The sequence below is a fragment of the Dendrobium catenatum genome, unplaced genomic scaffold, assembly GCF_001605985.2.
Source record: "Dendrobium catenatum unplaced genomic scaffold, ASM160598v2 fragScaff_scaffold_156, whole genome shotgun sequence".
NCBI classification, from domain to species: domain Eukaryota; kingdom Viridiplantae; phylum Streptophyta; class Magnoliopsida; order Asparagales; family Orchidaceae; genus Dendrobium; species Dendrobium catenatum.
The window spans coordinates 4,105,630-4,131,477 of NW_021318618.1; the positions used below are offsets into that span (position 1 = coordinate 4,105,630).

At 33.2% G+C, this 25,848-nt stretch overlaps 1 protein-coding gene across 1 annotated transcript in view; it reads right to left on the minus strand.

Annotated features, from left to right (window-relative positions):
• LOC110113441 overlaps window positions 1–23,355 on the minus strand; it is a 37,186-nt gene extending 13,831 nt beyond the window's left edge. Inside the window, exons 1-8 of the mRNA XM_020846034.2 lie at window positions 23,103–23,355; window positions 22,787–22,969; window positions 22,518–22,615; window positions 17,289–17,379; window positions 17,014–17,214; window positions 16,668–16,924; window positions 6,644–6,734; window positions 6,198–6,414 (exon numbers count right to left, since the gene is read on the minus strand). Of these exons, the coding sequence (XP_020701693.1) occupies window positions 6,198–6,414; window positions 6,644–6,734; window positions 16,668–16,924; window positions 17,014–17,214; window positions 17,289–17,379; window positions 22,518–22,615; window positions 22,787–22,969; window positions 23,103–23,300 (1,336 nt within the window). The 5' untranslated portion in view covers window positions 23,301–23,355. The remainder of the gene's footprint in view (window positions 1–6,197; window positions 6,415–6,643; window positions 6,735–16,667; window positions 16,925–17,013; window positions 17,215–17,288; window positions 17,380–22,517; window positions 22,616–22,786; window positions 22,970–23,102) is intronic.
• Window positions 23,356–25,848: the final 2,493 nt, after the last annotated feature.

The window sequence follows — 25,848 nt, forward strand, 5'->3', positions numbered from 1 at the left end:
AATTCGAATTTCCCTTGACTCCTCTGACCGAAATTTCTCTCCACCTGGATTGGATTTTGGTATTGCATAAGTGGTATCACCCCCTTTGGGAAATAGAGCAGATTCTCTATTTTGCTTTTCCCTGTTTTGCCGCCCAACATCTGTGTTCCGTCCCTCACCCGTAACTCCCCTCCTTCTCCCACTTCTTCTCCACATCTCATCCCCTTTTGTTCACAGCCATACACTCAACCCGTCCCATCCATCTTCTCTACGTTTAGAGCTTATTTTCCTCTCAGATTTGAGAAGGAAAACCTGAATTATTTCAGGTTTCTTGACAGCCATAACCAGATATACTTTGGAGGACAATTGGAGATCGATCATACAATCGAAGAATACGTAGTTCGTATTTTGTTCCAATTGACGGAAGCCATTGAAGAGCATTTCGAAAGTCTTGATTGGAGAATTCCAAAATCTTCTTAGCGAAAGGTTTTCTTTCTACTTGTCTTCAATTTCTTCTAACTCTAAATTCTCGTTTGGTTAAGATTGTACTCGCTAAGGCCTACTCCGAATGCTCTTGCCAAAAGCTTAGTGAATCATAGGAATTGAGAGTGCTTTCTATGCATCCTAGATCTCATTGTTAGATTAGGGATTAATTTGAAAGCTACTATTTGTGTTGTTTTATTTTCTTAATTATCTTGAACATTTCAAATTCGGAGCATGTGATTTCGCCTACGCAATTGATCGCTTCATTTGTCTTAACCGTCGTTTGAAGATTGCTTATAATTTTGTTCTGAAATTATTCTAATTTAATAGTTGTGCAATGTTCAAGTGAGCTCATAACCATAGCATCTAAATAGTCCTACATCACTGTGCCTCTTCAGTTTTCCCTGTCTGGTTGCCTATTCCGGTTCCCCTTGCTGGTTCCGGCTCCCCTGGCTGCTGGTTCTAATTCTCTATGTTGTCCCTTCGGTTTCTCCCCTGGCTGCCTGTCCCGTGGATGCTTTACCCGGCTTTTTGTGTATTTTTTTGGGTGTTGTTCTGGAATAATTTCTGGCCTTCTAGTTTCCCTTACATGATTGGTTCGGTTGGAGGTTGAATGACTGTTTGGCTGCCCCTTTTTCTCTTATAAATTGGAGATGTTTTGAGACAAAAGGTTGTTGAATATTTGAGTAAAGTCTCTACAAAACCTGAGGGTTTCTTCTTCCTTGGAAAAACTTGAGAGCTTGTTCCATTTCTCTCTTCCTCTCTATTTCGTCTAGAGCTTCTAACCTCTTCTTCTCTCCACAAGTTCCACTCCACATGTATCCTTTTTCTTGAGGTATTGGAGGTGTTTGTTGGCTGATTTGGTGACATTTGCCGGAGGAGTTTTGTTAGATGCTGGACCATGTAGCTGTGGATGTAGCTGTGGTGGACCCTTGGTTTGCAATCCCTTAAGCACTTATTTTACTTTGCCTACTTTTTCATTGCATGTGAAGAAACCACTTGCCGATTTTTCTGAGGGTAGTGTTTTTTAATTTTAATTTTGTTTCGTTTGTTTTGGTGTTTGTTTCGATGTCAGCATTCTAATTTGAATTGAGTTTTGTTCTACTAGTCATGGTGTTCTCCTCTTTTGGCTCTTTCTTTCTAGTTTGCCTGCATCATAAATCTTCTACCAATTACTGGTTTGGCATAGTATACATCAGTATACCCTTTAAATTGTAAGGCATCCTTTTTTAAAATGAGAATTCCTTTATCAGGACTTGATTTAATGTATTTGAGGATTCATTAAGCAACTTGAAGATGATATTTTTGGAGTTTATGTATGAATTGACAAATGAGACAAACTACAAATGCAATGTTCGGACATATGTGAGAAATATATCAATTTTTCAATTAGTCATTAATATTTTCCCATGTCTTCTTTTCTTTCAACTTCATCCAATTTTTGGCATGATTTAGTTGGGGCTTAACAAGATTTTCAATCAATTATTTTTATTTCTTTAAATAGACCCATGACATGATTTTGTTGAGAGAGAAATATTTTTATTTTAATTGAGCAACGTTTATTCTAAAAAATATATTTAAATTTTCCCAACGTTTTTTATCTCAAATTCTTCAACAAGCTATTTTTTGAGACTCCTCTCTATCATCATAAACTATAGCAACTATATTATCAACATATATGATGAGAATTGAGAATTTATCATCCATTGAGTATTTTATGAAGAGGATATGATCTCCTTGATTTTATTTATATTCAACTTCATTCATAGCTTTTGTAAATCTATCAAATCATACTCTCACAGATAATTTAAGGCAATATAGAGACTTATTTAATTTGTACATTTATTCTTTATGAAGAACCATTAAATCTAGGTGGTGAATCCATTAGACTTTATAACATCCTCATATAGGAAAACATTATTTACATCATATTATTGCATGGATCATCTACAATTGGGTGCAATAGAAAATAAGATATATATTATATTCATTTTCACAAAATGAGCAAAAATTTCTTGGCAGTCAATTCCATAGGATTGAGTATATCCTTTAGCTACTAATATTACTTTATATAGTTCTAAGCTTCCATTTGTTCTATATTGTTTAGAAAAAATTCATTTGCAAGCCACCATTTTCTTCTCCTTTGATAGTTCAACAATCTTACAAGTGTGATTTTTTTTCCAGAGAATTCATCTCTTCTCTTAAGGCATCCTCCCATATCTTATCTTCAGGTGTCTCAAATAAAATTTGTGATATTGTAAAGAAATTAGAGCTTATATTTATAAGGAATAATTTATGAGCAAGACAAAAACTTTGAAAAGATATTATGGCATCATTCCATATCTTATTATCAAATGTCTAAAATAAATTTATGGTATTGTAATGAATTTAGAGTTGATACGTATAAGTAATGTTTTATGGGCAGGAGAAAAGTTTTGAAAAGATATATAATAGAAGATGGAAAGCATCGGAGAATGTATAGTGATTAGTTTATCATTATTAAAAGATAATAGTTTAGAATCTTGAGTTTACTAGAGATTTTTAGGCAAGGTTTTTCTTTCTTATATATACTTAAAAGGGTACAATGTCTAAATTTTTTATAAATTAAATTCTAGATATGTCAAGATAAAAAATAGATATTCATCAAACTAATTTTCCAGTTAAGAATTCTCCCCTTAAAATGAGCTTGATTGAAAAATTTTGCTTCTCATTAAAGGTGATTATCTTTTAAGGTAAGCAATTTTTTTGTGATAGAAAGATATACCTATATCAATTCTAAGCAAGAGAATACCTAATTAATACAAATTTAAGAGCTCTTGGATCAAATTTACCAATATGTTATTTATGGATGTCCATAGAGACAATATACCTACAAATTTTGGAAAAAATTTTCAGAGAAATTTATTCGTGGGAATGAGTTAGGTAGATAATTTCTAGGATTTTTGAAGTCAATCACTCTTGAGGGTATTCAAAAGAGAATGATTTTTAATTAAAGAGTAGAAGAGTCCATATAATTTTCAAAAGAGCGATTTTTTATTTCCCAATTCATTTTTTTAGAGAATGTCAGAACAAGAGATTTGGTGAACGATATCTTCTTTTTAGAAAAAAAAATGATAATATGTGATTAAGGAAATACCGGCATCATCATTTCAAAATATTTTAATGTTAGCATTAAATTATTTTTATATCATGGAAATAAGAATAAGAAAAGTAACTTTGACATCACATTTTTATTTAATAAGTTATATCAATGTCATATGAGTGCAATCATTAATGAATGTGACATCCTATAACTCCAGAAATATTGGGGATTATGAAAGGTCCCCAAATGCCAAACAAAACAATTAGAAAAGGAATAGAGAATCTATAATTATTTTATTTTAAATAACATGATGATGTTTTGCAATTTCACAAGTCGCATAATAAAAAAAAATTATATTTATATTCCAAAAAAGATAAGAAAATATATATTATAAGGTTTTGAAAGAGGGATGCCCTAGCCTATAATGATATTTCTAAATGGCCTATGTATTAAGAATAAAAATGAATAAATATAAATAAATTTCACCTTTAAAAAGATATAGTATATCCTTTTCTCTAGCCCAATCATCTTCCTGTAATGGATCTTGGAATATACATGATTAGCTAAAAAATTAGCTTAAGGTTGTGATCTTTATTAATGATTTTATAAATTGATAGAAGATTTACTACAAGATGAGAAATATAAAGTACATTAATGAAATTAATGAAAGTAATAGTGGAGGAAATTAAATATTTCCTTGACCTGCAATAGTCTTTAGAAAATCATTAAAGGCTTTTGTTTTCGATTGTTGGGACAAGGTTTGTAGGTTAGAAAGAGGTGTGCGAGATTGATCATGTTGTTAGTGGCTCCTGAATTTAGGATCCGGATGTGAGGGGAATTATTTCAGGCACTGAAAAAGTAAGAGTTAGAGGTCATACAATTTTGAGCAAGAGAACCTGATCCAAATAGTTTTTTTATAGAGTTGAGGAAGCTCTTTAGTTTATCAATTTCTTCTAAAATAAGCCCTTCTAATTCAACAAGGCAGGCTTGTAATTTTTGTGACCTTCTTTATATCCACCATAACCTAAAGGATTTTCGAGTAGTTTCCAAGATTTTTTTATATGCCTTTTCTTCTTGTATTAGTTGCACTATAGATTGCTTTTGAAACAAGACTTTTGCCCTTCTTTAAAAAAAAACCTATAGGAATAAGTCCCTTATCTTGGAGTTTGGTGCTTGTCATGGAATGTTTCTGAGACTTGAAACATTGAGCATTACCATTCTTCTTCCTTCATCTTGTATGAGAAAAAATCTCATTTAATAATGGTAATTTTTCTCTACTTAATATTTGGACAAGAACTTAGTAGAAGTCATTATTGAGTCCTATAAGGAACTCAAATACCCTTTCTATTTCTACAAATTATTTAAGAATTACCGTATCATCTCATCATATCATCTTGAGATCTTAATAATAACCTAGTTCAAGTCAATAAATCTTCATAGCATTAAAGTACTAAAAAACATTAAGGCTAACTTGCTCAGTTGTTGAAATCTTAGGTTTGATCTTATAGACAAGAGCAGCATCCTTTTAAGTACGATTATTTAATGACGTTCCAAATTTCTTTTGCAGTAGAAATAAACATATATGACCCACTGATTTTAGGCATCATGATATTCCATGATCATGTTATGATCATGGAATTCACTTCATTCTAAAGTGCATATTTTGGATGTTTTGGCTTCGAAGGAGGATCTCTAAGATCATGGATATTTCCCTATCCTTTTATACAGGTTTGCATAATTTAGGACCATTTTAAATAATTTCTCCCATTTAGGTAACATGAGGCTTGTAGCCCTTGAAGTTTTCATTTAATCTGATTTTCACCATTCATGATGTTTGATGCTCGAAAGAGAGATCAAAGAAATCAATCATAATGAAGAGAGGGAAAATCACAACAAGAGAGGATAGAAAAAAAGAAAAAATGTTGAAATTCAAAAACCCTAACCTTGCATGATGCCATATAAACAAATAGATGGGTAGAAAAAACTAATTTAAAATTTTTTGCTTAATTCTGCACAAAGTATAGAAGTGTATATATATATATACACTTCTAAAAGAATCTAACAATAGAAATAACTCAAAGTTGTTTAAAAAAAAAAGTCCCAAATAGAGGTCAACAACTAAAATAGAAAGAGGAGTCACAATGATTGCAATTTAAGAGTCCTAAGAGGATTGATATAATAGTTAGAACCTTCAATTTGTGTGCTTAAGAATCCCTATCAAAACTGGTTGACTTGTGGCTCCTACGATCTTTCAACATTAGTCTATCTACTTAATCTTTATAAATATTTCATTTGGACCTAGGCAATTAATTTTATGTATCCTCTTCAAACATAATTCAACTTTACTTTTTTAGATCAATGTTTGGTACACTTCAAAATTGTTGTTTATTTGCTTTTATGAAAAATTTCTTCCTACTTTTACTTTATAAATCAAAACAAGACCCTATTATATTCACACTCAATACATTTAATTAGAATATCATGCAAAAGATTGGGAAATACTAAATCTGTCGATGGGCATCCCTGTATCAAGTTAAAGAGACAGCTAGCAAATTGCAAATGAAACTGAATTCTTAAATAAAATGCAATACAAAGGGGTAAAAAAGAAAACACTAAATCAAAGGTGCCAAGGTGCCGAGTACAGGAAACGTACCGGTGAGAAAACTGTTAGAAATGGATTGAACGTCTTCGGACATTAATTGGGCATTGGATCTAATTATCTGGGATTTTAAAACAGAATCTTCGGGCCAGTCAATTTTTATGTTATCATCTTCGGCTCCTTCAGAATTTGATTTGCTTGCACTAGATATGACAGACTTGCCGAGCAATAGAAGATGTGATAGCCCAAAGCAACAAAACTCAGATAGCCTCTGCAAAAAACAATTTAAATAAGAGCATGAATCCTATATAAAACACACAATACATCACTTAGACTTTTACTTCAGTTTGTTTTTGCTTGATGGCGGATGTTTAATAGGAAACGCAAGAAAAAAATTTAACGGTGAACTTTTTGTCTTTTTTTATTATTTTTACCCTCAGTGTCTGCGTAATCAGGTCGGTTGTCTAGGAGAAAAAGATGTATTCACTATATATGCTTACATGAACACCCTCTGAGTGAACCATCTCAAGCCTATCCATGGTTCTCTGAATCATCTCAACAGCAGCGATGCCACCTAGCGCAGAGGTAAACCTGCAAGCGTGTCACAATCAAGATCCCCAAAAAAAAAATGCTGCAAGATTGTGGTTATAGCCTCCAAAAACTCAGTCAAACTATGAAGTTTAATCAAATTTTAACCAAAAAATATTGCAGCATATTGAAACTTCAACTAAAATTTACACGGCTTGCTAAAATTAAAAATCATATTTGAATATAGAAAGTGTTTATGTCATTTGGATCTTTAATTACTGCTGACATGAGAAGCATCACCATAATACAAAGAGAGGAAACCGGTTGAATTTTTACCATAAGCATGTGGGTCAAGATAAATCTGCAATTATGTTCAAGCCGGAGTTAGATATTCAGACCTACATTAACCCAAAAGTTTGGCTCTTCTTTTTTTCTTGTTTTCTTTTTTCAGGTACTATTTCCAATTGGCGACTATGTCAATCAGAATACCATCTTTAGCTCACAAAATATGCTGAAAGTCCATTAGAAATTTCTTTCCAAATGCAGAGGATTGCGATTAACTAAAACTCCTTTAGTATTTATTAACAAACTATGAAGATTTGTAACGGGTACTAATTAACTTCCCTGGTAGAATTTTAATTGCATAAACTTGACATGAAAATTGAACCATTCCATAATGAACCGAGCATAAATAGCTTAGAAAATAGCATGATTTAGACAAATGAAAAAGCATGCTATGATTGTAAAAATTAATTGTCTTATTAAAGGACTGTGAATAGGTCGCTAAAGTATTGTTTGCCAGCCCAACAAACTAATCATCCCTTGGTATTTTTACCGACTTAGAGTCTTGCTTCAATTATCTTCAACCTTTTTTTCTCCTGTATGTGTTTTTACTCTAAAAGCATTTTCTCTCTCTTTTATGCTTACTTCAAGCTTCCATTTCACAAGGTCATTTATATATATCAGCCACGCATTAAGAACTTTTAATAAACGAAAGCGTTCAGAGGCTTCTCTAATTTAACGAAAGTATTTATTTTCTAAATATAAACTTCACTAGAACTATTTGGACAAACAAAGGTTTAAAGTTATGGTAAGTTGTGCAAAGTATATTGAAGAGTAAGGGGCAAGCCCACATTACCAATTCCACCCAGCGTAGGAATGCACAAATAGAAGACCGATTTTGCATCCCTGAGATACTATTTATTCATCAAAATGAGTATAATGTGCAATTCCACCCTATGAGTATATACAAGGTTTGGGGAGATATAGGCGCTAAGATATTTTTTATTGCTTGGATGTGGGTAAACTAAGAGAAAAATATAACAACTTTTCGTATCACTTGGAGAGGGTAAGCGAAATTATTTTAAAAGCCTAAATAGAAAATATTAAATCCTTTCATCGTCTTCCTAATGTTTGTCTACTTTCATAATGCTTTCTCTTCTGATGTTCATCTGTTACTTAGTTTTACCATATCATGCATATATGCCTGGAAGCAATCACATCAGAGGAAGTGCTCATCCCCTTTAGAGCAAAGATCTAATGCTAGTAATCCAATACTAATCAAACCCTGTAAGAAAAGTGAAGTGGCTGTTGAAGAATTTATGTTATTAATAGATACACTAAATCGTCTTAAATAGTTACAAATGCTATCATTTAAGAATATCAAACAAGATGAAGTAATTAATAAACTTAGCCGTAGGAAATGGCCAGTAAGCATCTTATGCTGCACATGTTAGGTGTGGATTATGCTCTTTATCTATGTGGTTGATCATAATATAAAGCATGTTTTAGGAGGCATTCAGCAATCCATTCATGCATGTGCTCGAATTAATAGCTGTAAGGAATCAGCTAATTTCATGCAACCAAAGAAACAATAAGTTTAATAAGTTGGACAATTATATAATCATCTCCCATCAACAATTATTGTTTGCGCTTTACCCAATCAAACAAAAGCTTCAATTAAGCAATGCAAGAAAATCTGAGAGCAATGGAAAAGTTTAAGTACATCTCATAAGGTACAGGAAAATAACAGGTGTTCTATGCTTGAAAAGACAATGAAGCAACCACAGTAGGGATTAGCAGGCCACCCTCTTTTCAACAATATAGACTGTCAAAGTGAAGAACGGCTTGAGAGGTTCTTCTTCTCTACTATCTCAATAAAATGCAAGAAAATTATCCCGATGATAACTACATAGTGGAGACATATGTTACGCCGGCCCAGGAGGGGCCGGCTGGACCGGTCCAACCCGGACCGGTCCGGGTCTTCTCGCGACGGAACCGCAGCCAACAGGCGGAACCGAGCGGAGGGAGCAAAGTCGACGGGGGCCAGGGAAGAATTTTGGGAGGGAAATTTTGAATGTGAGGGGCTGTTTAGACATTTTGTAAAACTCCTTTATGGTTAATTAGGAGGTTAGGAGGAAAAGGGGGGATTATCTTGCATTTGAATTTTGTTGGGAGATCTAGGGTTTGTGTTCTTGGGCTCTAAGCTACGGCTAGAGATTTGGAGAGTCATTCCTTCCTCTCGGATTGAAGGAAATTGTATCTTTGTTTGTGTTCTCGAATCTACTAGTGAAATATATTGTTTTTCTCCATTTTCCTTGAGTTTTCTCCACTAAAACTGCTGCGATTTGTTGTTTTTCTGCTGAAAACAGCTGTTTTCTCTTGTTTTGGTATTGATTTCGGTTAGGTTTACTTGCGAACCCAAGTATTTCCTATCAACATACTTGGAGATGGAGCAAATTATCAAAATGTTTGATTTAATGCTATCTTGGAAATCTGACTTTGGAGATTGGAACAAGCTTATGGATTATCTATCAAAGATATTCTTAAGTGATGGTTGGATTTTATTGTTAAAATGTAATTTTCTTTTTAGCTTTTATTACTTTGCTTTTCATCTAATTTGTTATTTTAAACTTTTTTTAACTGATTTTGGAATCATTACTAAGTCTTATTCTCTATCTGGATGGGAACTCTGGAATACTAATCAACCTTAGGGTTGTTTATTATTTTGGTATCCCCTGCATCTCAACAGTTTCAAAATAGGAATTAGTGGGTTTCATATCATTTATAATAAGTTTAAATTAACAAATTTTAGTTCAATAAGGTCTTTTTTCTTGTTAGAAAGAAAGGTGGAAAGAGAAAAGGGAAGATAGAGAAAATGCGTTAAGAGATTGAAAGATAGCCAAAGGAGAGAAAATATACCAGGTAATCTCACTTGTATTAAAAGCTTCAATTTTGAATTTATGTATATATATATATACACACATACACATAAAAATCAGTAATTTTGTAAAAAAAAAAAGAAATTTTCTTTGAATTTTATTACTTGATTCTATACAAAGCATAAAACCATTTATAAACATCTCCAAAAAACTTAACATGGAAATAAATTAGATCTATTTACCAAAACAAAAAAAAAAAGTCTCCAAGAGGGGTCGGTTGCTAGAATAGGAATAGGAGGCACACGGATTATAATTTAAAAGTCATAAAATGATTGATATAATGGTTAGAACCTTTAATCTGTATGCTCAAGAAACTTACCAAAATTGGTTACCTTGCGAGTCCCACAATCCTTTAAAAAAATTTATTTAATATTTTTTTAAGTTCTTTTAAATGATTTCAAATAAAAAAGAAATTCATCGTAGTAAATATCATTTGAGAAAAGCTAGATGATAACATAAATTACATAAAAAAAAAACGTTGTTAAATCATAGGTAGATATTGGTCTTTTGTGATGGATTTTGATAATTTAAATTATTTTTCTTAATTTTGATGCATTAAATCTATATGCTTACACAATGAAATATAAAAGTATTTTCTATATATATATATATATATATATATATAAACTATCATTTGATCGAAAATTTTAAAAATGTTCTACAAAAAAATTATTTTAAAATCCACAATATTAAAGGGTTGCTAGCAAGATGGAAGACATAAAAAGTATGTATTTTGCTAAACCTTTTTTTAACTGAATTTAACTTTTATAAATTTTTGAAAAAAGAAAAGGAAATTGTAAAAAAAATAATTGCCCATTGTGATTAGATTGGTCCGATGGGAATATAAATGAAGAATAGTTCACTAATTTCAAGTCAAGTAAAAAAATAAAATTTCACTTCATTTTTCTAAGTCACGTTTCTTAACATCATATTCATACATCCACTCGATACATTTATACGAGCATCTAAGTCAGTCATACTTTTTTTGCTATATCATTAGACATAAGGCCCAATTTCGAGCCCAGACATTCAATTTTAAGTAAGTTTTGATATTCAATTTGATGGGTACATGTTTTTGATAAACAAATAGCTTTGTTGGCAATGTCAAATAGAAATATACATCCACAAATATTTTAAACAATTCAAAGCAATAAAAACAATCAAAGTTTTTCTCTGAGTAAACGAAGGCTCTTTAAAATTTCAAACATTATAATTGTATTAAAATAAATAGTAAATTTTAATTTTGTCATAAAAAATTAAACTAAGATAGTTTCAAGATAATAGATGATAGCTTTAAGAAGTTCAAATATACGATAGTTGAAATCAGATAGCATTAATCATATATTGTTAAGATAATCGATGATTTAACTTTAAAATATAATATTTTCTCATCAACTAATAAAAATAAAATTTGTTAGACAACAAATATAAATTCTTTTTTCAAATAATTATTAAAAATGAACAGTTGAACTGTTCCAGTGAGCATTCACCTATCGCATTTGCTTGCCATCATTGCTACGAATGAACCACTACATCTAAAAATCGACTATACCACATTCAAAAGTTTAAAACTGGGTAATCAGAGGGAAAAATAACATTTAAATTTAAATAATTTGAATATAAAATAATTTTTTGATTTAAATAAAATTTGATTTTGGTTGCAAACTTACTGAAAAATAAAAAGAATTTAAGTGAAATGTGACAGAAGTTAAGGGAAATAGATGACTAAAAAATTAAGGAAACAAAAATTGCATTTTGAGGAGTTTTTACACTCAAACGGCTTGGCATATCATTCCAAAATGATCTCATGGGTATATATATACACCGAGAAAATTTCTAGAAATAATACAACTCCAAAAAAGAAATTATGATAAAATTATCTAAAGTTCAATAGTTCAAATGTAGTACTAACTCTTAGATTTTTCATGAATTTATGCATATTTCATATATGCATAGCTAACTTAAAATAAATTCATAAAAACGGCATTATATGTTAAATTCTAAATCTTAGAATTATATACAACTGATGTAGAACAGGTAGGAGGATTACTGTTCCAGGCAGCCACGGTCGCTCCCAGAGGGGCTGGACAGCAACAAACTGCTGTGGGGATCTCTGGACAGCAGCTTTGGCAGCAGGGACTGCAGTTTTGATCTTCCAAACAGCAGTTGTGAGGCTTGCAATGGCTGGGTTTGCATGGGCAACGGCTGAAACTTCAGGCTACAGTTTTAGGAAGAAGAGGGCTCAATGTTGGGTGGATTTTGGGGAGGAATTGTAGCAGGAAATTAATATACCAGCCTTGGGAAGTTTCGGCCAGCAGAGAAATAAAGAGGCGGGCTCAATTCCAACATAAAATAGGAGGTTTTGGAAAGATTTAAAGAAGTGGATGCATGAGGGGGTGAGCTCACGTTTTCTCATAACAAATTACTAGATTTAAGTAACTTGATTGAAGAGATATGGGAGTGATAAATTTTCGGCTGGGTGGGATTGGGAGGATTTAAATTTATTGCCTAAAGCCAAGCTTTAGTATTAGGAAATACTTTAAAGTCAATATATGAATGAAAATTCCAGCCAGGTAAGAGTTACATAAACTGCCATTATTTCCAAAGGAAGGATTTAGAGTTAGGAAACAATTTAAGAAATTGTGTTAAGGGGAAATTTCGGCTAGGCTGAAATTAATTGGCATTCATGGCATTTAACTAATAATGCCAATTTGAATTTTGAATGTGAAATTCAAATAACATGCAATCAAATCCTTTAATGAAACATTAAAGGAGAGGGGACCACCACAGGGGCCGGCGGCATGGTGAGGGGAAGGGATTTAATGGGAGTATTCAAGGCTTCATAATTTGGTTTAATGAGTTAGGAAAGTGATGGAATAAATTCAATCCTATTTGAATTTGAAATTCAAACAGAAGTCATTTAAAACTTTCCAAAAATAGAATGATAAATTAGGAAAGAATTCAAATTTCAAATTAGTGGAATTTGAAAATTTGAAAACCGCCCAAAATTAAATCACCCAAATTAAGTTTGAATTACATCATGAATGAGATTCGATACTTTCCTAAAATATCTTTCTAATTTAGGAAACTATTTGAAATTCAAAATTCGAATTTCAAAGGATGAAAATAATTTCCTAAATTATTTGAACTCTTTAGACAAGCATTAAGGTGACATTGACTCCTCATTCATGGAGACAAACAAGAGTGGCCGGCGGTGGAGCTAATGGGGGAAGGTGGTCGGCGGCCAAGAGGGTGGGATCGGGTGAAGGTGGCTGGCGGCTATGGGGAAAAATTTGTGGAGCTTGGTATGGTGGTTTGGCCGAGGGGTTGAGAGGGGAGGAGGAAGAAAGACGATGGCTATGAACAAAAGAGGGAAACAAAACAAAAACAAAGAAAGATAGAAGATAAAACGAAAGAGAGAAAATAAAAACCGTGAGCTTCGGATTCTTCTTAAACTAACGGGTGATGCTTTGCCCTTCTCCAAGGGACTTCAAATCACGAGTCCGGACCCATCCTGCGGCTGGTGACAACTCCGATTCCTTCCCATAGGAATCTCACTCTCGTCCTCTCTCAAAAAGAACATAAGTGTGGACACAAATTTTTTAATATCAAATCTTCATCCTATTACAATAGCTTAAGGCCCTATATATAGGTCACAACATGATAAAATCAAAAATTACAAAATTGCCCCTTGGGCCACAACACTCAAATAAACTAACCTAAGGGTAAAACAGGAAATAACATAAAATAAGAGCTAAAATTCATAAAATAACTCATAAATGACAATTTAAATTAGAGCCGTCGATTTACAACACCTCCTGTGATTGCGCCAAATCTTCGTGCTGATGTCCGCATCAACAACCCTTACCATTCAGCTATATGCTAGAATACATCAATCGTTGAGATTATTTTTTTAAAAATGAAGGCCTAAAATACTAGATTGGTAGAATCGCATGCACTTTTTAAATACTAGTACAGATAATAGATTCACAAATGAACCTAGCTAAAAACTCATACATGTGCTAAACTAGACCCAACGCTAGTGTGCATGAGGGTATCCACATATGTCTTACTTGTTCATTAGATCAATTGACTCCCTCATGCAATCGGCACACACAAGCTTGTGTGCCCTCCTCTCCTTCAGGCTTTCTTGTCTCATCTCTTGCTCGTAAGCTAGGCACGATTGCACCTCTATTGTGTCGTAACGGTTGTCGCACTTGCTTCTGATGCTTGTTATAGAGTTGTCTAGCGTTGTGGCTTTGTGCTCTTCTCTTACAAATCATTGATTCCTCTCTAGTTTTCCTTTATGTTTCCTCATTCAAGATTTTTATTGCTAGTGTCCTTACCTCAATTTACCAACATAGGTCAGCTTTCCTTTCCCTTTGATCCCAATTCCTTCTCAATCTTCTCCTTCTGAAGCAGTTAGTGGTTCCCCCAATTCGACCACCATCATTGTTACATGTTCTAATGACACCCTATCGGACTATCATCCTTTTACTTTCATATCATCGTATAATGCACCTCAACTTAAGCAACATCTATATTTCAAGACAAGCCCAGATTCATTTCTCTGATGATAAGATAACTAAGCTTGCTAGATCACTCTCATTTTCTATTGTTGGCAAACTGATGAGGACATCAGCAGAAGATTTCGGCATCTATCATTGGAGGAATCTTAGATTAAAGGCTACGATTCGGAGTCTTTATTTATGATGCATTTATGTATTTGTTTATTTATATTATGGTTTATCATTGTACCCCCAAGAAGGATTAGTTTATGTTGTAGCCTAAGTTTTTGCGTTTTCTTTTATTTTGAGGCCTATATATGAGGGCCCTCACTATTGTATGAGATGATGTTTGATGAATAAAATTTCAGCACTTGTTACTTCTCTTGATTGTGAGTTCTTGAGACTAGAGAAAACCCTAAGAGAGGGCCAAGGAATTCCCGTTAGCCGTCGGTGGATTCCGGGCTCGTGGTTTGTATCTGTTCTTATCCCCCCCCCCTTTCCTTCAACCCATACCACCGGCCACCCACACCAATCCCCCTAAAATCCGGCCACCCCTCTCCCCTCAATCCATACCCACCGGCCTCCTTCCCCTCTCCACCTCAAGCTGCCGGCCCCTCCTCCCATACCCACCCAACTATACGGCCCCTAGCCTCACCACCATCCCCTCCCTCCATCGAACCTAAGTGCGGCTCCTCCTCAAGTCACCGGCCTACCAAACCCAAGCCTAAGCCGCCGGCCCCTCCTCCAAGCCCTAGTTTCAAATTCAATTGGCCTCTTAAACACCTTCTTAATATATCTTATTATTAATTGGGAAAGTCTATTAATTTGAATTCAAATGATATTTGAAATTCAAAACCTTTCCTAATTAGTAAATCTATTTTAGGAAACCCCCCAAATCACTCCCAATCTGAAATTAAATTGGAATTAATTCCAATTTCAACATTCATTGTATCTAAACACATTCATTGAATGTGGACAACCCTCCTTCCCTTTTCTTTTGGAAGGCCCCCTCTCTCCCCGCTCTCCTAATTAATTCTCTCTATTAATGCTATCAATCAACACCCTTTCTTCAAGTATTGGTTGCCCACGTACTCCCCAATTAAGGAAGATTTGAATTTCAAAATTATTCCCTCCCTTTCCATTCAAAATCTAAAATTAAAATTTAGATTTTAATTTATTGCCTGTCCACCCACATAAACCAAAAGCTAAATTTAAAGGAGCCACTTCTCCTACCCATGACCGACCTTTCCAAACATCCCCTCTTCTTCTCTTCTCCCTTATTTCATACACCCAAAGGAAGAAGCTACACAACCCGGCCTTCTCCCCATGAATTGCCGATCTTGAAAGAGACCAAGGATTCATATACAATCATCAAGGACAAGTAGACATGTTGAGATCATCCTTCTTCGACCTCAACTTGGATCCTCTTCACTTTGACGAACGCCATCGACGAGCACCAAATCTCCGAACAGTGGTGAGTTATTCAATATCCACCGACTCCTTCCCCTCCAACAAAATTTTCATTAGGCAATGCTATAAGTGTCCTCTTTCTTTTGGTGGCATCTTTAAGTTTGTTGAAATTATTCTCCCACTAACCCCACTATCAAGAGTGAAAGTAAGGGAAACTGGAGGTGAACTTTCTATTTGTTAAACGATGGATTTCTGTTATTTATGCATCTAGCTTTAATATAAACTTGTTGTTATTTTAAATTATCCTTCTAATATCGTGTGTAACCGCATGCCAAAGCAAATTTTATACATCGTATATTACACTAAACAATTTTTTAAGCAACTTTGGTGGTCAAATTATACAAACTATCACTTGCTCCACCACACCATGCACAACCCAGAATAGGGGATGAGCAGCCTATAGATTTCACCTAAAATCACATCACCACGAATCAGTGGAGCCCCAAATATACATCAAAGAATGGTGAAAATGGGGCTGCTAAGAGAATTCTTAATTTCTTTCGGGAATAACTAAGAACTAAGCATAAGGTTAGTGCGTGATTCTTCTGTATTTAAATAGCACTACAGTTTATTTTCTTGCGTCTCTGATTCTTCTTTAACAAAAACAGGGAATCCGAGTTCATCATCCTGGTAACTTTGCAACGATATCAATAATAGAATCAAGTGCACAACATGCATCAAAACCGAAGCAAAGCTTAATCACTTTGCTACTTGACAGTATTGAATTTTACAGCTAAATGAATTTAACTAATTATCTGCTTTTGAAAAGTAATTTTTCAGGAGTTTAAGATTTTTACCCTGCAGCCATATCAGCAGCCTTGCTTACACTAGAGTCCCGCAGGTTTTTCATCTCAAAACGGCCTGCTTCATTTATAGTAACAACATTCTTTCCTTTATCCAGGACCAATCCACTTTCTTCAGGATCTGAACCCAAGCTAAAAACTTGTAGGATCTGCTTCAACTTTCCATCATAGAAGGACTTCTGTTCATAAGCTAACTTTGCCTTTCTCCTATTAAACAACAATGCATAATGGCTTGACAGAGCTTCCAGCTCCTAGATTAAAAAAGAGATGCAAATCTTAGCGATACACAATGATAAGGTATTGGAATATGCCTAATCCTTTTTCAAAAGATGGACAATACCTCAAGGAGATCAGGACCCCCATAAATATAAAAGCATCTGTCAAATGTAACTTCTTCAAATGGTTCTTCATCAACATGTTGATCAGCTTTATTAGAACTCTTCTCAACTTCAAGGCCAGTTTCTGCTATAAGAAGCTCTATGGTCTCTTTGCCTACTCTTTCAAGCACTTCAATTCCCCTGGCAGTGAAAGACTTTCCAGTCTGAAAAAAGGAGAATGCCGTTAAATGTCAGCTTGTGGAATTTGATGGGAAAGTAATCTAAGAAAAAAGTATACCTCAAATATGGATGGTGCAAGGGAAGTAGCTTTTCCTGGCAGCTCACCATTTTGAATAGAATCGGCAAGGTTTGCAGCAGAATGTTCTAGTCTAGAAGAGAAGGGAAGGAGATGAGGAATATAGCTCAGGGAGAAACATGTCACATTAGCAAAAGAGATGTAAAATATACTAAGTTAGAACGAGACGTAAGCCAGATTTTCAAAAGCTATTTTCTTAATATCGTTAACCAAGAAAGTTACAGGCCCTACTAAATAATGAAAATCTAATGGACAGGGAGTTCCCTAAAAGCCTAATCATATAAGTTATAAACCTAGCTAACAAGGAAAGCTCAACGGAAAAGAAATTTCAACAAAAGAGTTGATTAGAGAAAATACAGATAAATGCACAACACAAAATTGGGCTACATTGATCAATCTGTGCTAAGTTTATCATACTATTTAACCAGTGTTCAGGTGATTTTCTATCAATTTACACTGCCTACACCATAATCAACTAAAATTTTAAAGCCAAGTTTGTCTAATCCATGAAAAGTAAACATTAATTTCGTAGACAAAATTAAAACTTCAGCATATCGTGAACTAAAGAAGACAAATTAGTAAGCTACAAAATATGAAGCATAGATACTTCTAAAGGATTCTTGTGTCTATATCTTACATTTCAATTAATTTGACTGTTAACATGTGAGATATAGTAGCTTCTGATTTATTGGATCTAGAAGGAATATTACCAATATGTTGTTTTTATGTGGTTTTTTTACCTTCACATCATGCTGCAAATCTTCATCATAATTACCCTTATCCCACCTATTTTGGCCTAGCATGATGAATCCTCTTTCTCAATTCCTTCCTATGCAGTATTAACATCATTAGAATGACATTTTCCACACTTCTGCTATCCCCGTTACATTTGTCAATCTACTTTTATTTAAATTCCTTCAATATTATTTTTTATCCACATAAATTATTAATACACTTATTACCTATGCACCCTCTATTATAGATGGGTAAACCATCTAAATCTAATTTTAACTATTTTATCTTCAACAAATATTAATCACATCATCTCCTTATTATATTTCTTTCACTATCATTTCTAGTTTTAACGCATATTTAACTAAAGGTTCTCTACTCCATGGCACTCGATTGAATATTATTGGCTTCTCAATTAAGCAACCTCAAAGCCGCATGGATAGGTGGTCTAGTTATTATTTTATGCAATCAATTTTTTTAAGTCATCATGATATTTTCTTTACTTTGATACTCCCATACCGCAAAGTATTACTAAGAAACTTTTACCTTTAACTACCAATTTTCTCTCAAATATGTGTAGTCAACTAGATCCTAATTCTCTTGAACAATAAATGAAGGATACTTAAACCTACAAAACTTAGTTATCACATGATCTTCCACCAATATTGGACCATAATTTTTATTATAAATTCATTGATATATATAATATATAATATATATATATATATATATATATATACACACACCACACACACACACTTCATCTTTAGTGTACCAAATCCTAATTCCCTCATCTTTTATAACTTGTTTTCCATTTTTTATAACTTCTTACTTCTTTAAAAAAGGCCTCAACTATCAAGATCATATCAAATCATTCTTGAACAGTATGTACCATGCTACCTCATTTTAAAAGTCTGTTATAAACATCCACATAACAAATAAAAAAATGGACATACCAAATATTGAGTGTTTATTAAACCAACTGTGATTAGAAACTCTATGGCCAATCCACAAGTACTTCTAAAGTAAAAAAATTGTCCCATTAAACATACTATAAATAACGTTAGCATATATTTAACACAAATCTTCTCACTTAATGCCAACCAAACCACTTCTCATGCTACTTGATCATATACCTTATAAATATCAATATTAACTATATTAGTCTTTTATCTTTCTCTGTATACTTATTCATTAACTATGTTAGAAAAAATAATAAATAACACTAAATAGATTATCAGATAGCAATGTGATTTCCTAAGCCAATGTTTTATTAATCTATTTAATATCTTCACTAAATTGCTCATTAATTTTACACCATTAAAATTATTACAATCTTAGACGTCTCCTTTGCTCTTGTAAACCACTATCAATATGTTTTTCTCGAATAACTTGGATCCTTCAAGTAGCTATGATTTCACCCCAAAAAATTGTAATCAAATTACACCAACATCTCTTAACTCATCAAATCTTACAGGGTATCTCATTTGAATCTAAAATTTAACCTTTATGCCTTATGCATCCTCTCAAGCTAAACTTTTTTTTTTTTGGTGGGGGGGTAGAAACCCATGGTGTACTTCATGAGTATGCTCATTTGCTCTCCTCTATAAGAAAATATTCATAGTACTTTCACCTAATTATGTGTTAAAATCACTTTTTTCATCTTTCTTTGAAGTCATTATTTTAAACTCGAATCATATTATCTTCACAGTAAAAAAAAAAAAGATCAAAATCCATATATCTATTTTCTTTGGACTTGGTTATTCTATATATCTTATTTTCTCCTTCTAACTATATCATCAAGTATGTAAATCATACAATGTAACTCTGACTGTGCTTTTACTTATCCCCTATATCAATATTCTTACTTATAATTATTGTACATCTTAATAATACTCCAATTTTTCATTCTTTAAAAGCATATTTGTTTGTGTTGATAATCTTTTCCACAATCTCACATCATTAACATACCCTTTATTGTATTTACCAACAAAATTTACTCTCCTCTTAGCTTATTGTGTCCCCATATTTTGCAGAGATTCTTACTCCTTGGAAAGTCTACATCACAATATGTGTGGAAAAATTATATTTATACATATATATATGGTACAAGCATTTATCCCATGGCTACATGAATCTTTTTTTCTCCATTTTGTCCTATTAAGTCAAATTCTCATTTAAATCTAATAAAAATGTCATTTTTAGTACTTTATAATCAAGACTTTTTAGGTCTACCTCTACCTTTCTTAACATAGGCCGAATCTAATACATCTACTCCATCTACTCTCTTAACAAGGCCATTAGAAGGCCAACATTTTTAAGTCACCAAAACATCTAAGACGACTATCTTTAATCTTATCTGCCATTGGAGCTACTTCAATATTTTCACCCATATACTCCTTTCGCAATCTGTCTCTAAGTGGCAAAGGCACGCATCCACCTTAGCATTCTCATCTCTACGATACTCAACTCAATTTTATCCTTCTCTTTTAATGGCCAATATTATGCACCATAACGCATTGTAGGTCTCACCACCATCTTAAAAAATTTCCCCTTAAATTTGCAGGGTAATTTTCTATCAAACAATAGGCCCGACGCATTCCTCCACTTCAATCATCCAACTTAAATTCTATTAATAATATTTCCATCTCTTTCACCATCGCTTTGAACAATAGACCCAAGATATCTAAAACATTTACTCTTTTTAATGATTTGATCACCCAATTTCACAATCCCACAACTAAATTTATCACTACTAAAATTACACTCAAGGTATTCGATTTTAGATCTACTTAGAAGAAAACATTTAGACTCTAAGGTTGACCTCAATAATTCAAGTTTTTCATTAACTCCCAAACTAATATCATCAACAACAAGAATATCACTAGCAAAAAGCATACATTATGATACATCCTCTTTTAAATGTCTAGTAAGAACATCCATGACTTAAGTAAAAAGATATGGGCTTAAAGCTTATCCTTAATATAATCCAACTTAAAAAGTAAAATACTTGATCAAGCTATCTTGTGTTTGAACGCAAATGATAGCTCATATATGCATCTCCTCAATGACTTGAATATAAGCATTATTAACACTTTAATTCTCTAGAACCCTCCAATGCACTTCTCTTAGAACTTTATCATATGCTTTCTCTAAATCAATAAATATCATATGTAGATCCTTCTTATTCTGTCTATACTTCTTCATCAAACATCTCTACAAATATATGGCTTCAATAGTAGACCTACCTGACATGAATCCAAACAAATTTTAAGAAACATTAATATCACATTGTAACCTATACTCAATTAATTTCTCTCATAATTTTAATGTATAGCATTAACTTAATTCCTCTATAATTCGTACACTCTTATGCATCACCTTTAATTTTAAAAATAGGAACCAACATACTCCTTCTATACTCACCTGGCATCTTTTAGTCTTCAAAATAATATTAAAAAGTTTAGTAAGCCAACAAATTTCTTGATCTCCTAAGTATTTTTGTTCTTCTATCGAAATATCATCATATCATATTGCTTTTTCATACTTGATTTTCTTTAAAGCCTCTCCAACATCATGTTTACTAATAGGACGATAAAAATAAAAATCACTATTTTCATTTAGGGTGCTAATGTCAATAAAGTCAATTGTATTCTCATAACCTTCATTAAAACATTTATCAAAATACCATATACATCTATGTTGAATACCCTCATCAAAGAAAAGAACTTTTTGATCTTCATCCATAATACACTTCATTTGAACTAAATATTTACTTCACTTGAGTATCTTCTTAGCTAACTTATACATATATTTTTCGACATCCTTAGTATCTAATCTATTATAGAACTTACTAAAATCTAAAATTTTTATATCATATATTGCCTTCATAGAATCGTTGTAGGCCCCTCTATATATTTCCCAATTTTTTGAGCATTTACTTCTAAACCAATTTTTATAACAAAGCTTCTTATTTTTTTATTGTAAGTATGTATATATGTATATTTGTATAAATTATACATAATATACATATTATATCCATAAATAAATATGTATGCATATGTGTGTCCATGTATAAGTTAATGTGTATAATTAAATGTATGATACTATGTATATGCATCCTAATTTCCAAGAGTTATCCTATCTCTTTATTTAAATAGTTACCAATCACAGCATATACAACTGATCATTTCAATTAGAACAATCATCTTAATCATATATTTATCTTTGTTTCGTGAAAAAAATTCAAAGTATTTTCATCAAGGAATCACTTAATCTCTCAACATTATTGACTGGTAGTTACAACAGCACTCAAGAAACAAAGGTACTTAAGAAAAAAAACAGTATAGCTTATAAATTTTATGTGGTACGCTTTGCAAGCAAGTGAAGGTCATGGACTTCGATATGTAGAAAGCCGGATTTTAAATTATAAAATAGCAATCCAAAAGCAGCACCATGCAACCCTCAATTATAGCATACTTGTGTACAAGGTTTGATCCTCCCTTCAGTGCATTCCCGATTGCAAGCCATGCCCCTGAAGCCAAGCTTTCCACAGAGCTATCAATAACCTTCAGACCCTGCACATGACAGACATGAAAACAAACCCCAGTACTCGACTTGAAGGAAAAATTAAAGAGAAGAATAAAGGCCTTGAAATTCTAGGAACAACATAATAAAGTAGCCTACAAGGCCTAAACTTTCAATAATAATAAGAATAATATACATCTTCCTCAATTCGGATGACTTGCCTGTCCCAGCAACGACTCTTCACTGGCTTTCTCCAACTTATCCAAAGCTGACTTACGGAGGAGGTTTTTCTCATCCTCCATGTCATTCTCAAACTCCTTCCCCTCTTTACCAGCAGAGGCATCAGACTTTGCATCCTCTTCTGCAATCTCTATTTCTGTTATACTTTTAGCAACAGCAGCAGCCTGATACAATGCCAACAAAGAAACCCACCAAACATAGGTAAGGGCGTAATCCACTCAAAACTCAATCCAATAAAGAAGAAGATACGATTAGTAAACCCTAATATATTACGAATAAAGAAAGTAAAAAACGCACATTTCTAGAGATCTCTTGTGCTGCGGCAGAGGCAGCCTTCTGTAGATCCGATAAGACGGAGAAAGAAGAGAAATCCCAACCACCCCATCCTACTCCTCCACCACCACCATCACCACCACCACTGCCGGGTCTCCCTCTATCTCCCTGCGAGTTCTCTGCCCCGCTCGTCGGCGGGCTTCTAGTTTCCTCCTCCGCCATTCCCGAATTTTGCTGATTGGTCTAAGTCGATGCACTCAATTCAGTCTGTAAATCTTAAATCTGTATCTTCGCCATGACCTTTTAAATACCGCGTAGTAATTAATGAGAGAATAGCTTAATTAAAGTGTAGTTTTTTTTTTTCAGAATGGTTACGAACAAGGGTTGAAAACTCCTTTTTTTTTTATAAAGTGTTATTAGAAGGAAATTTTATAATTTTGACACAATTTCGAATTTCGATGGCTTCAACAATTTTAAAACTCAATATCAATTATGATCTCAAATATTTTTTATTATAAGACATTATGAAAATAATTCTTAAGATGTTAAATAAGAGTAGATTTTTTTTAATGTCATAGGTAGCCTATCTTAACACTAGTGCACTACTTAACCCATGTGAGCTTATATATCATTCCACTTAGCCTAATTAATCATTATTTCACAGTTATGATCACAATGATTAAGATAAGTTGATAGAGTTTATTATAATTAAGTTATGTTAGTGGTGTTAATATTTGATCTCACAAGGATCTCGATTCGAACCTAACCTGACAAATTTCGAGTTTGGGTTAACCCGTTTTGCAAATGGGTCGAGTTCGGGTTTAATTTTATGACCAATTTCTAATTTCAGGTCAGGTTTGGATCAATCCGAAAACTCTAAATCAACACGAAACTAACCCGGGTCACCCCCCGCTCGCAATGGTCTCGGACTCCCTCGCTCCAGCCCAGAGCACCAGCTCTTACATCCGTAGCGCTCTCGCAACCGCGCCTATGCCTGCCCATGCACCTACCCCCGCACTCACGCCTGTGCCCGCACGTGCGCTTGCCTACATACTCTTGCGTCTATGCCTACATCGCTCTCGCCCCCTTCACTTGCACAAGCTCGCACTCGCACCCACACAAGCCTTGCAACCTAGCGGGGGCTTGAGCGACCTAGATTAGACTTTGGTTTGGTTCGAGTGGTGGGGGGGGGGGGGTTGAAGGCATGTCAATTTCGGGTTGCGGGGTGTTGAAGGCATGTCAATTTTGAGTTGGACCCAAACCCGACCCCAAAAAACTATTTTGATACCCCTATAATTATGTTAAGCCAAGGTTAATGCTCATTGAGTTGCCTTATTCAAGCTAACTAATAGGGTTTTCTAGTTAATCTATTGAGCTCTACTTAGCCTTAGCTCACCATGCATAAAGTTTACATGGTCAAAGCCTAATTAGGATTGTGACTAATTAAATAAAGCCTCATAACCCTTAGACTCAATGATATTTACATATCAACCCAGTGGGTCCCACATAAGATCAAGGGGTTCATGGATCTCTTAAGATTCACCTTAATTCACTATTGGTTTTGACTAATCTAGCCCTAATGAAATTAGCTCAATGTGACTTAATTGGGCTCTAATTAAGGAAGCCAATAAGTTTAATTATCTAATGCATAAATTTCCCCTCAACATGTCTCATCAAACCCTACTTACTCATTAACATATCAATCACCCTTTGAATTGAATCATCCCCCCAATAAATCAAGTCAACCCAAATTAGGCAAAACCCTTTATCAATTGAAATTCTTAATTGGTTTACATTTATCAAGATGTGGGCCTTATACACAACTAAGGGGGTGAATAATTGATGAACTATCTATCTAAACTAAAATCAAGATTGAATAGACATAATAAATTACAAAAATTAGAAATAATAATTTATTGTATGCAAATTTTATAGGTAAAAGGCTTATTTCCAATGTGGAATATTGAGTATATAATAACTCAAAATAAAAAGTTTTTAAATAAACATTCAATATATTCCTTAATAAAGGATTATTAATGATTCAATACACTTAATGAATATTTTTAATATTTTAATTCAATATGTGATTTAAAAAATAGAATTAATTAAAAATTATAAAGATTAAATTTCTTATGATTAATTATAGCACAAATTACTTCCTTTTATATGAGTGTAGTCCATTAATTCATATTTCTTTCTAACCTGAATTTACATGACAGACTAATTGTTTTCATCATTATAATTTAAATAGAGCTATTCTAATACAATAATTCTTTATGATAATTAAAGAATGAATTTGGCATGCATTTTTAACTTAATCCAAAGAAAAGCTTAAATAAAAAAAAGAATGGACCAAATATGTTAATAAGTAGAAATTCAATTTAAAATATTAAAATTTAAAGCAAATTTCATTTAAATATTTCATCTAAATGATGGTGAATATATTATGATTATCGAAAGGTTGTGGTCAAGCATTGACAGTCTAAGCTATTGGATGACCGTGGAAGCTAGAGGAGATTGTCAGCAACAAACGTCGGGTAAATCTTTAGAATACTTCAAATCTCTAATATCTCTCTAAATTCAAGTCTATGACCTCTTCATATGGAGGATGTAAGTCTATTTATATTATGTTATGAATGAAATTATGATAAATCTAATCAAATTTTTATAACACTCCATCAAATGATCTATATTAAATTATTTGATTGTATGTCGTTTATTTAGCATTTAAGTGCCCAAAAATTTCATAATCATATGATTTTGAGCTCAT